This window comes from Sipha flava, unplaced genomic scaffold (assembly GCF_003268045.1).
Source record: "Sipha flava isolate LNK unplaced genomic scaffold, YSA_version1 171_pilon_pilon, whole genome shotgun sequence".
Lineage (NCBI taxonomy): Eukaryota > Metazoa > Arthropoda > Insecta > Hemiptera > Aphididae > Sipha > Sipha flava.
Window position 1 is genome coordinate 471,558 of NW_020271925.1, and position 13,391 is coordinate 484,948.

The 13,391-nt window shown below is 26.9% G+C and overlaps 3 protein-coding genes across 6 annotated transcripts; 2 read left to right on the forward strand and 1 right to left on the reverse strand.

Annotated features, from left to right (window-relative positions):
* The first annotated feature begins 256 nt into the window (after positions 1–256).
* On the forward strand, positions 257–4,007 carry LOC112679991 (RUS1 family protein C16orf58 homolog). Its single transcript, XM_025549952.1, has 9 exons — positions 257–597; positions 755–912; positions 1,127–1,287; positions 1,452–1,650; positions 2,038–2,156; positions 2,252–2,451; positions 3,251–3,534; positions 3,683–3,800; positions 3,870–4,007. The coding sequence occupies exons 1-9, from the start codon at positions 516–518 to the stop codon at positions 3,923–3,925; spliced, it is 1,377 nt and encodes a 458-aa protein (XP_025405737.1). The 5' UTR covers positions 257–515; the 3' UTR covers positions 3,926–4,007.
* Positions 3,447–5,987, reverse strand: LOC112679992 (RWD domain-containing protein 4). 4 transcript variants are annotated; one of them, XM_025549956.1, is made up of 6 exons: positions 5,822–5,969; positions 5,628–5,744; positions 4,887–4,996; positions 4,283–4,448; positions 4,044–4,211; positions 3,447–3,532 (listed from the first exon to the last, which is right to left on the reverse strand). In XM_025549956.1, exons 2-6 carry the CDS (start codon positions 5,736–5,738, stop codon positions 3,518–3,520), a joined length of 570 nt encoding a protein of 189 aa, XP_025405741.1. In that variant the 5' UTR covers positions 5,739–5,744; positions 5,822–5,969; the 3' UTR covers positions 3,447–3,517. The 4 variants fall into 4 exon arrangements, with proteins under 4 accessions (XP_025405741.1, XP_025405740.1, XP_025405739.1 ...); XM_025549955.1 differs by lacking the exon at positions 3,447–3,532 and having other exon boundaries at positions 3,961–4,211; positions 5,891–5,987; XM_025549954.1 differs by lacking the exon at positions 3,447–3,532 and having other exon boundaries at positions 3,961–4,211; positions 5,860–5,968.
* A 3,885-nt stretch (positions 5,988–9,872) lies between these two features.
* LOC112679968 (vacuolar protein sorting-associated protein 13B-like) lies at positions 9,873–11,950 on the forward strand. The gene is made up of 4 exons (XM_025549923.1): positions 9,873–9,936; positions 10,012–10,185; positions 10,264–10,438; positions 11,835–11,950. Exons 2-4 carry the CDS (start codon positions 10,090–10,092, stop codon positions 11,948–11,950), a joined length of 387 nt encoding a protein of 128 aa, XP_025405708.1. The 5' UTR covers positions 9,873–9,936; positions 10,012–10,089.
* Positions 11,951–13,391: the final 1,441 nt, after the last annotated feature.

Below are 13,391 nucleotides of genomic sequence, written 5' to 3' on the forward strand. Positions count from 1 at the left end.
TATTACATTTTAACGAATACAGAGCGATTGTCGTAATACCTAGGAAAATGTAATAATTCTTGTTTTATTACGATTAGAAATGTTTTAAATGATATCAAGAGAAGAAACATCTTAAAAAATTTTAATCATTCTTCATTCTTTTTTGTATTTTGTAAAAACTTTCTAAAACAACAAATTAACAAAACACAAATTACTTAAATTAACATGATTTGAATCACGATGTATTTAATATCTATGATGTTATCTACATCGTGATTATAGATATTTTATGTTGTGATGTCCACCAATGTTTGGCTGATATTGATTTTTTTTTTTTTGTCATACGAAAACGGTTGTTATTGTTTGTAGATTGGTACCAAAATTACTATTCGTACCACTGAAATTAGTCGCAACATATTGGTACTTTTGTGTACTTGTTGTACACGTACCTACAAATCGGTACCAAATTATTATATATTCCTCTGATGTGTTTCTTATTCGAGTAAAAAATAATTTTTCAACTCCTTGGAAATAATATGTCGTCAAAGGAACGAGATGAAATACTTTTAAGCGAAGAGTACAAACCAGGAGAATGCAATATCATATACAAGAGACATGGTATTGAAAATATTTTCTTAGTTAACATTGTATTTATTCTTACTAGCCATTGCATCATTTGAAACTTAATACTGTCATTTAAAAGTTTAAATGTTGTTTATGATGATGTAATGTACTATAAATAAAACAAAAAAATTATTTGAAATTTTATTTCTAGATCAACGTCAATTAATATTAGAATCTGAAAGACGTAAACAGTCCACTAGTCTAGTATGTAACTCTATGAATGTGCTTAAAGAAATATTTTTACCAAGAGGATTTCCAAATAGTGTAAGCAAGGATTATACAGAGTATCAGATTTGGGATACTGTACAGGTAACATACTATTATTAAATCAATGATACCAATAATTAGAAAAATTAGATTAGATTAGTTAACCATCACCTGTACAGTTATTAGATCTTAGTATTGATTAAATTTTAAAATATCCATGTATTAAATTTAAAAAAACTGAATAATTTTTTTGTGTTTCGTTTAAATGTGGACTACCTACCCGTAGTAGATAAATTGTACCAACATTTGTTTTTAGGCATTTTGTAGTACAATTTCAAATATATTAGCCACAAATGCTATTCTTAAGGGTGTCGGTATAGGTGACGCTCAAGCTTCAGCTCTTGCTGCATCTATTACTTATATACTTAAAGATGGAGCTGGTATGATTGGGCGTATAACTTTTGCGTGGTTGAAAGGGTAAATTTCCATATCTATTACAATTTAGAATAAATGCACTTATTCCTATAGCTTTATCATATTATTATTATTATTATTATTTATTTTTTTTAATTCAATGATATGCCTATTAAATATTAATAATAAAAATGATATAAATTTTATCTAATACTTATTGTTTTAAGATCTGAATTAGATACAAAATGTAAAAAGTGGAGACTTCGAGCTGATGCTCTAAATGACTTGGCAATATTTATTGAACTACTCTTAAGCATTCCATGGATGAGGAAATTTTCATTATTAATCCTATCTTTTTCAAGCTGTGCTAAATCCATTGTAGGCGTTGCTGGAGGAGCCACACGAGCAGCATTAACACAACACCAGGTAAATATTAGATCCAGTCAGTATTAACTGGACTTATTACAAAGATTCAAAATATTACTCGATTACTGTAAATTACAATCTGTAATACATATTCACAAAATTGTACTATCCATAATTTCAAAACTAATTGTTAGAATATTTTTGTACTAAAAAAATATTATTCAGAAATAAAAGTAATGATAATATTATTTTATGATTAATGAAAATTTATGTATTATTTATTATGGAATATTTTCAAAAAGTTGATAAAAAAATTGTTTATTAGTTTGTTGGGAAAACACTATTTTTGTTATGAACTTTTTAAAGTCTTTTATGAACAGATGTAATCATATTTTAGAGAAATAATAAAATAATAAAATTTTATAAAACATATATTTTTTTAAATAGGCTATTAGTGAAAATATGGCTGATGTTTCAGCAAAAGATGGCAGTCAAGAAACATGCATAAATTTAATTGCATTTCTTATTGGATTAATTATATTACCAATTGTTGAAAATCATATTATGTAAGTATAAATAAGTGTAACTTATTATTATAGTGTAACTATTAAAGACTTTTTAGAACATAGAATCTAACTTTTGAATATTTCATGTTTTCTAGACTTATATGGACCATATACTTTGTTGTAACTACTTTACATTTGTTTGCTAACTACAAAGCAGTAAAGAGTTTAAATATAAATGTTTTCAATAGTGCACGTTTTGACTTAACCCTTAAATATTATTTATCGAATGATTCACAAAACCATGATGTACAAAAACCAGAATTTATTAATAAAAAAGAATCATGTTTTTTAAAAGGTAAAAAATTGTGATTTTTTAATGTATTATGTACCTTAGGTGTGCACAGATGTAGAATATTGCTGCTGCTAAAGTGTTCAACATGCTATCTGACAATAGTTGAAAAACTGTAGGTTGCTGTTAAATTGATCTAAGATATATTAAAAATATTACCATCATTTTTAAGTCATCAGTTTATTTTAAATTATAACTATTAGCTTATTTTGCCTGGGATAGCTTTATTTAAAATAATCATGAAGTGCAGTAACTAGAAGATAAATGTTTTACTTTACCTCATTTGTTGATTCTGTATCAAATAATGCTACATTCAATATTAGGTATATATACATATACTTTTTCAGAAAATAAATCCATTTTAAAATACATATCGACAGTTATGAAAAGAAAAAACTTAAATAAAAATTATAATCACAAATCTAAAATATCTAAATTATGAGGAGTAAAATTCTCAGAATTTGCAATTTGAATAAATGTAAAATTTAAGTTTAAAAGTGGAATGAGCATGCTTAAAAAATTGGATGTATATAATATTTATAATTGTAGATGGTAATGGCAAACCAGTATAAAGAAGTAATAATTTTTAGCTACTCGAGTAAAACAGATCAATGAAATTATTTGATTTATTAGTATATTCCATAATAATATATAACTTTTATTATGTCTAAGACACTAAATAATTACAATTATTATTATAATGTGCAGCTTACTTATGTTATATTAGTTAAAGAATATATTATAAAGAAAAAAAAAATCACTGTTCAAGAGAATTTTGTATAAATTACTTAAAATTTTATTTTAGATGAAAAGTTGTCTTCTTTTAAAATTCAACTGGGAACGTCTGTTCATGATTTATTATATACCAATGCATTGACTACATGGGATATAATAGATCACATTGAATTATACAAAGATTATCTATATATTTTAATTGTGGATATACATAAAGACAGTATTCATGTAGTTTTGGATAAAAATATTAATACTGAAAATATTTTAAAAGCATATTTTCATGCTAACATATTAGGTCATTTAATTTGTCCCAAGAATACATTTTCTCTTGTGAAACTCAATTATCTTCGTTCTGTAAGTATTAAAACAATTAGTTATTTATTTACTTAATTACACTTTAAACGGGTCAAGCCCAATTACATAAATTAAATAATAACAATCGTTATTAGATATATGCACACATTATTATACACTAATCAAATATTTATTAAACTGTATTTAGATGAAATATACATCAAACAACACTCAATTTTGTTGTACACATTCTGAGTATGTCCAACTAGCATGTGATTTTGTCAATAAAAATTTTGATAAATTTCTCTTGCATGCTAAAATGTCAGGTAATTTATAAACTTGATTATATTAAATTATGAATGCATTACATAAACAAAGGATTGATTTTATATTAGATTGGAACATTACAAGTCATCACCTAGTAGTCGATGAATGGAGAGCTTCCTGGTGACAGGAATTTAGTTAATTAATACAATAAACATTAAGTAATATTGATTTCAATGAAAATATATTTCTTATAAAAAAAAAACGCAATGGATATCACAGTGTTATTATGTCGATATTTCTACCTTAGAAGATCCTGTTTGTGACAAATGTTTAACAACATCTATCCAATCATATCCTCGAGGTTTTTCTCCTTTGGAATCTAACCGATCCCATTGTTTTCTTTTTTGAGATTTGCTCATAGCTTCTTTCTTCACTATCTTTTTCATAGTTTCATCATCATTGTCAATTGACTAGACAATTTATAATTTTTATTAGAATTCATTTTTATTATCAATAAATAAATATAAAAAAAAATACATACAAGTTTAGTTATACTTTCAATAACTTCTTTATCAGGTTGATCAGCAACTAAATCTACGGCAAAATCTTTAAGAAACTCAAAAAGAGTAAACGTCATGGATTCACCCAAATAATGATCAGCTTCTTTTGCTATTTTGTCTTTAATATTTTGTTTAACTGAACTAACTCTAAAATAAATAATTTCATAATAACACTTTTTAAATATTTATTATAAATGTGTATGATGTATTTAAATTGTTAAAAAAATATATAAAAAAAAGTGGACTAGTATATCAAATAAACAGTGTATCAGGGATGAGCAATGCAAATTAATTGAATTGTGTTTAATTTTGAAATTTAATAATCCAAAATTTAAAAATAAAAATAACTTCATTAAATATTGAGGTAATATTAATCTGAATTTATAGAGTTGTTAGTAGAATGTAGATGATCAGTAGTAATTAAAAAAATAAATGTCAATTATTAAAAAAAAAATTAATACTTTTTTACTTTCTTTGATGCGGTCCACTAGATTTTAAAGACCTAAAAATTGTATTTCTAGTAACTTTGAATTTCCCATCCTTATTATATACAAATAGTTTATGTACAATTAAATTTATACAAACATGTGTTTATTGTAGAACATATCTAAATTAATTTTAGGTGCTTCAGTTGGGTAATTGTTGTGCCATTCAACTTCCAACAGAAAGGATTTATTATCACCATCTTCTCCATACTGTTAAAGTAAAATATATATACATATATATATATTTAAGTTTTGAAAAATTTAACACAATATAACAAACAAAATTCAAGTATTATAACAAAAATTTTTAATTATAATTACTAAAGTATGAATAAATATGAATCATTAAAAAATACATATTTAACAAAAATTTAGCATAGTAAAACAAAATTTGACTTTATTTGTAAATCGCAAATTTAAATCTTATTTTAACCGCTAATTCAAATATTTAATAAAATGTTTTGCTCATAAAAATAAAATTAATTTAAAAAAATTGATTTTCTTATAATTAAATTCATCTAATTTTAACTTATAAACCATGAATTTAATATAATATTTAAAGAATGTTAACTATAATTGACATGTAAGTAAATTTAGATCAAATGTTTGTGTTAAACTGTACGTCAATCAACATTTTATAGATTAAACAAATCAAATTTTGTTATTAACTTAATTTTCATAAATTTCGTCATATTATAGAATGTAATTTATTTTCCAGATAGTATACATTAGTATAGTTATTCAAAATATTGAAAAAAAAACAAGATGATTGTGACATAAAAATCACTTGAGAGAAACATCATCCACATAAAGAAAACATTTTAACTTTCAGGTAATTTACTTTATATTGATAAACAGTAGGTGATACATCCTTAAAAGCTTCATCACCATCATAAATAGAAAGTAAAGCTTCTCGTTCCTCTTCTTGGAGAATTAAACATTCTTCGGCCATGTCAATCTAAATTTAAAAACTCATTAAATATAGTTACAAAAAAAAGTGAATGAATACTTTAAATGTCATATGGCTGTACATACGATAATTTTTATAAAAAAAATACTAAAGATTGATCTACCAATAGTAATAAATATTATAAAAATCCGCACATTATATTAACGAAGTACAAATATGAATGAACTTTTGAGGAAAAATGTTTCGTGGGCATAAATAATTACTAAAAATTAGATAACTCCTCTGAATGTATTGATAACATTATCATTAGCTAACAACGTATTATCACATAATAATCTGTGAGACCATAATATGGAATAAGGTCCGACAACTTCAACCCCGCCGGCCTATTATAGTGCGTCCGCTTAATTAATAATGAAGTTCTCCAGATCAAATAAATAAATATTACATTGATAATTAACATAATTTTTTATTTATTCAAAAGATAAACCTCTTATCAAATTCATAAAATAAAAACATAAAATAATACATTTTGATAACTAATCATATATTCTCATGCATGATACACAAAACATTATTAAATATTTAACATAATATATATATATATATATATATATAAATTTATAATAATATTAAATAAAATGTAAATCTTTCAAAAATTACAAAAGAAATTGTTTATCTTCATTTGACTCTAAAATAACGTTTTCTAAAAAAAAATTTTTTTTTTTATATTTTATAGTGTAGGCTTGAAAGTGTTGGAAAAAGATTAAAAGTTCTTACTCGGTAGAAATATCTGCCAGACAGATAATTTCCAATTTAATTTCATAATTCAACTAGCATGTGTTCTGTTTACATCTCGTTAGAATTTATAACATATTATTATTAGTTTATTACTTTATTAGCTTATTATATTTCTGTGAAAGTTTATTATTTCTTTATTAATTAATTAGTTATTAATAGTTATTAATTAGCTAGTTAATACTTTTATGTATTTTATTTAATTTTCTCCAGTAATTTTCTTGAGCGTAAAAAAACTAGTATTATGTGTGCGATTTTTTATTTTTGCAAATTAAAAAATGTTAACTTTAAACTAAGTTAAGTTACTTTTTTTTCAAAGTTAACTTTTAACTTAATTTAACTTTATTATTTAAAAATAACTTAACGAGTTAAAAAAAAAGTTAACTTTCCCAGCCTTGTGAATTGGTAAGTCATCTTAGTAAAAAATTATATGTTCATGATAATATAATATATTAGGTATTATTTATTATTAATCTTTTCGTTATGGGCCCGGAACTAGATGCTCAAATATAGAGTATACCTACATTCATTGTTATTTATTTATTTCTTTATTTTACAGAATTAGCCCTTTGAACATATATACACATTATCAGTGGTGGATATACGAGGGGAGGAGGGTTAACCCCTCCCCCAAAATCAGGAAAATATATATTAAAAATAAATAATTTTATGAATTAAGGAAAATATTTTTTTTAAGTATGAGGAATTGTATGTAATTTGTATTTTTATTCATATAAGAAATAAGTATTTTTAGTTTTAAATTAATGTTTTATATTACTTACTATTATCTTAATTCATCAACAATCTCTGGCTGCAATGTTATAAATAATATATCCCAAACGAAAACATTTTTCAAACCCCCCTCCCCCAAAAGAAAATCCTGGATCCACCACTGCACATTATACATTCAGTTACATATTAATTATACAAATTATGATGTAATAATAAATTAATATTGTAACGTGGTATACAGTAAATTATAGGCATTGAAAAAACGAAGGGTCAACATTGGCATTTGATATCATACATGTAATAGGCTCATTTTTAAGGTAATTTGTGGAGGTGAAAGGAACATAAAAAGGAGCAACAGATCAGAAATGACGTTGAGGAACTCTAAAACAAATCAAGGAAAGCAAGTAGGGAGAGTCAATACTACCTTGTAACTATATTGTGTAGTACCTTGTACTATTCAGGAACTTAATGCCCGATATCCGTCTATGATCAGCTAGCGAAACCATATATGCGGACTCGGTCATTTCACCGCCGGACTATTCGCCGCGACCGAAGTTTAGTGAAAGGGATGGGAACGATGCTCCCCATGAGTGTGTTAAATAATTTCGCAGGTGGAACGCAGTTTTTAAATCGTTGGACTGAGCTTCTCTACTTAATTTTTCCCACTTCGACCACTGCCACTACAAATATGTGATGCGTTCAATTAAATTTGAGTTCTAAACATTTAAAATAAATATTACAAAACTATTGAACATCAAAAAAATCTTGATAATTTTCTAATGTGTTGAATAAAAAAAAAAACCTTGTATATTATTCACGAAAAAATGTGTTATATATTCAAAAAAATAAATAAAATAGTACAACTTTATTAAGTTATTAATATTAAAAGACAAACATTTTGAATATATAAACATGTAAAGTTATTAGTTGGCGATTGGATGCTGGATGGTAATTTTAGTGGATAACATTTCCATCAGATTTTCATCGTTGATATAATTGTAGTCATTTTCAAATATTTTTCAGTATAATTTATTTGTTATTAATTAAACTCAATCTTGATGTTTAATTTTTTACACAATATTTGGATTTCAATTCGCACTTGTAGTTTCACATCCTGTCCTTGTAGAGTTCATCACAGAAATCTTCCAGGTATTTTTCAGGCCGAATCTTTCCCCTGAGTATGATTCGAGTACTTTACTCACGAACTGTACAACGAACAGCAGTTCCTCGTCGCCTTTCTCGTACGATTCAGTCAACAGATGTTTCAAGTCGATGTCTTCCTTCGATAGCAGTTTATTTTTCCCCAGATGATCATACCCAATCAGTGTCCTAGGTTTATGATCAGCCATTTATCCGATAGGCTTGGAATTTCCTTGTTTCTTCCTAACAGGATTTAAAATCATAAATATTACTAATAAAAAAGTTAATATTTAATCGCATAATTAATGTTATAATTAATTATAATAATCAGTGGCGTACATTCAATTTTGATCGGGGGGGGGGGGGGGGGTTAACAAAAATAATCGTTATCTTTTTTTTTCATTGCACAGATAAATGAGATAAATAACTGCTATAAAAAGATATTATTTTATATAACTTTTTTACCAATTTACAGTTTACTATTACATTACAGTAATTTAATAGCTATTGGAATATAAAAACAGCATAGTTAACAAAACTTTTCAAACACCTATCAATATAATTATTTAACTATCATAATATTTGTATAGTTGTATATTTTAAGTTCAAAGCGTAATAATGAAACTACGAATATACTACACGTCATCAATAATAAAACAATTTTTTTTTCGGCCCTGGTGGTGGTTTGAACTCGGACCCCCCTCCCAAATATCAATAAAAATAAATAAATGATAAACATGACGAATTGTTTAAACAGTGGGTTAGTGAAACCGAAGTTGGCTACTTCCATGTTTTTGGACTCATCTGCTTCATCAGGATCAATGAAATAAACGTGGAGAGTGTGAGGCGAAGCCCCTTGTAATGTATATTTTATTTGTATAGTTGGAAAAAATCCTTACAATAAAGCTTGATAAAAACAGTGAATTACATTCGATCACATATGCTTCAGTATCGACAATTTAAAGAGTTCTTGAAAGAATTGGATTCAGAATAAAAACAATTACAATTCACTTTGTTTATCTCAAATAATAAATACATCAAAACTTATTTTGTAATAATATTTAATTTAAAGTATAATGTTTACTTCAATTTTTTTTTTTATTGGACAAAATACTAATATAATTTTATATGTAGCCCGCGGGATGGTAATGTATTTCCAAAGTGCCCCCGCAAGATCATTTGGATTGGCCACCCCTGAGTTAGAACATTAAATATTCAAAATACTAAAAAATTTGAACTATTATAATATCAATCCATTTAAAAAATATAAAGTGATCTAACTGACCTCTTTTACTCAGAATCATTTATTCGAAAATAATGATACATCGGTTTGAAGTTTAAAAGACCAATAAAACAATATTATTCATACATTCCTGTACATCATATTTTTTATAATTTTAACAGCGCCAAGAAAAGTAGCTTAAACATAAGTTTACTATTTTTGAATAATAATATTTATAATAACGAAAACAATTTTAATAAAACTGAGTAAATATAATCAAAAATATTTTTCTGGCCAATTGTAAATAATATAATGCCAAAGAATCTAAGAATCTACTATGTAAACAAAGTAATACATATCATTTTTTAAAATTTGATAGTACTGCAGATTATATTGTAATAATATTTATGGTTGTTACTGTAGAAGAAATAAAACTCTTTACATAAGTATCTTCTATCTAAAATCCATTAATTTTAACAACTATTTATAAAGCCATTTGCAATGGAGACAATAAATGTTGGAAGACGATGGGTTGTTAATAAGATCATGAGTTATATGAGAAAATACTTTACTTCAATTTCATTTGAAAATATTCAGGTATTTGATCCAACATACATGTTAGAGTTTATTGTATTAATAAAATTAATTTTATCTTTTATTTCATGTTCCCTCTAGGTGGAAATGTTAAAAGGAAATTGTTCCTTTGAAGAATTAGATATTAATGTGAAAGTGTTAGAAGAAGAATTAAAATTACCATTTAACATAATAAGTGGTCACATTCACAATTTAAAATTTGAATTACCATGGTATAGATTGTTGTCTAATGTTGAGATTAAAATCGAAACAATTGGTAATTTATGTAATAATATAGATATTAATATTGATTTATATGAATTATTAAAAAAAAATCTAATTTATTAGGTTTATTATGTTAATAAGTGCATTTTTATAATGAGCACAAATGCATACATACATATATATATATATTAAGTTGGTCCTTAGCTATAAAGGTCAATTTTTTTTTTTAATTTGATGACGAGTACTCCATATTTTATTCTGTGTATTAAAAAAATAAATAAGAAAAAGCTTGTTTAACATAAAGTTTGTAAAACATATATATAACCTTGTATGAAAATATAATGATAGACGCAGTAGCTTTTGCAGGATTTAACTAATGATGGGAAATAAAATTACTTCAACTAAAGTATAATATATTTAATATTTATATGAATACACCATATTATTTGATCACAGCCACGGAAAAAAATAATGCATATGCTATGAGGTCCCTCTTACCGTCAAGCATATACTTGATGTACTGAATGTAGCGCATATAATACGGAGAGAGTTAAACTGAGGATGTCCCAGTGGCGCCGAACACGTACTTTTATGGAGCAGTTCGCCCCTGCATTTAACTATGGTGGTGGTTATCTGATGTTTGGGTGGGTGTAGGGTGGTTGGATGGGTATAAGCTAGTTGTTTTGTATCAGGTGATTGGGTGGATAAATTTAAATTCTAATTAATAAATCTTAAGTATGTATAAATTAAATAACAGCCGATCTATAGATGGTAGAATACTATGACACGATAGAGAAATTTGATTATCAATGCATGTCTATAACATATCAACTATGAAGATGTACATTGACATTTGTTATCTATTTCGCACACATGATGAAGCTAAATGCCTCTCGGATTTCAGTGTTTAAAAGTGATTATACAGCATACATAGATGTAATATTTTAAAGATCTTATAAACATTTTAAGATAGTTACTTAAACTACCAATAGCACCATAAAACAATTTTGAAATATATATTTTTTAAATTACAGTTGTTTAAAAAATGAAATAAACGGTTTTTTTCGTTTTGTTGTTTGGTTAAACATTTCTTTGACTTTAATAACGTATTTAATATTTATATAATTAAACCTGTATTTGTATACGCTTTAAATTGATATTAAGTGTTTTTTTTCAAAAACCATTATGTAACGTATATGAAGTTAGTCCTGCCACTGTAAAAAATATTTTCCAAAATTATTGTACCCTTATTTTCTCAATTTGTAACCTCATATTTTTCAAGTAATGGGTAGTTTCTCAATGAAGGGCTGACTTCACGTAACCCCCCATCCCCCAATTCAAGGAAATCGCCCATAACAAGTTATAACTTATTTTTTTTTTTTATTACTTTATTTATATTTCCACAATCTGTTACATAGTTTGAACAATAAGTGAAATTGATGAAATAGATAACTATGGCGTGAAGGACGGATTAAAGATACCTTTCAGTGAAGGCACTTTTACAGTTAAAGATGAGAAAAAAAAAGTGTTAAACAATGTTAGAAAATATCATAAGGAAGGATAAGTGGAAATAGCAAAGGTAGATATAGAAAAAAGAACAAAAGGAGTAAGATTGGTCTAAACTAATAGGTCCCTACACCACCGCCTTTTCAACCTTTTTTGTGGGTTGCCGGGTATATTTATAGACGCAAGTTCTTTGATTAAAGGATTTTTGTGGTTTTGTAGGTTGAAATTAAAACGTCTGTAAAAGGTCTTAGCTACATCGTTGACAAGAGAAATGGTTAGGTCGTTATGTAATGTATGATTTAATACGTAGAAGGATGCTTTGGTTATAGCACGGAGGACTTTGGACTGGAAACGCTGGATACGGTTGACATTTGTAGGTTTTGCGGAGCCCCATAATTGGATTCTGTACGTCCAAATAGGTTTTAAGTAGAGTTTATATATTAATAATTTAGTGGATAATTTTATATGATGAGAAGTAAGAAGATAACGGAGAAGACGAAAACGATCGTTTAGGGTTAAGAGCTTATTACGTATATGTGAAGCCCAGGTGAGACGTTGATCGATGGTGATGCATAGGTAGCGAATGCATGGTACGACAGGTAGAATTTGTTCATTAAGGATGATAGATGGACATTTTTTCTTCTTAAGAGTGAAGGTACAATGTATGGATTTAGATTCATTAATTTTTACTCCCCATTCCTTATACCATTGTTCGATGAGGGAGAGATGTTCTCGGATGTTGAGGGAGGCAGTGATTGGGTCGATATTGTTGGTTATTATTGCCTTATCATCGGCAAAATCTCCAACAAGGGAAGTGGGTATTGTTGGTTGGTCGGATATGAAAATTTTGAATAAAAGAGGAGCAGTGACTGCACCTTGAGGGACTCCTGCGTTGATTGGTTTCGGTGGGGAGGTGGATGATCCGTAACGTACCGAGAAAAAGCGATCTTCTAGGTAGGATTTCAGAATCAGGTAGTAGCTAGCTGGTAGAATGAGCTTCAATTTGAACAGCAGACCTGCGTGCCAGACGCGGTCAAACCCTTGGGAAACGTCAAGAAAAGCACCTGTACAGTATTGTTTTTCTTATAAAGAGAAAGATATCTTGTCTACTATTCTGTGAATTTGATGGATGGTGGAATGTTTGCTACGAAAACCAAATTGTGAGTCGGGTAATGCTTTTGATTCTTCAATGATTTTAATAAGTCTTTTTAGAAGCATTTTTTAAAAAAACTTTTGATAGTATTGGTAGCAAACTTATTGGTCTGTAAGATGATGGACAGTCTGGAGGTTTTTTTGGTTTCAGGATAAGTATAACAGAGGAATACTTCCATAGTAATGGGAAGTAGGATAATCTGAGCATCGAATTATATATGTAGGTCAAAAGTATGATAACTTTTTTAGGGAGCTGATTAAGTACTTCTTCTGTTATTAGGTCATATCCGGGAGACTTTTTTCGGGGAAATTTCAAAATTGTATATTTTACCTCAGCTGGAGAAAAG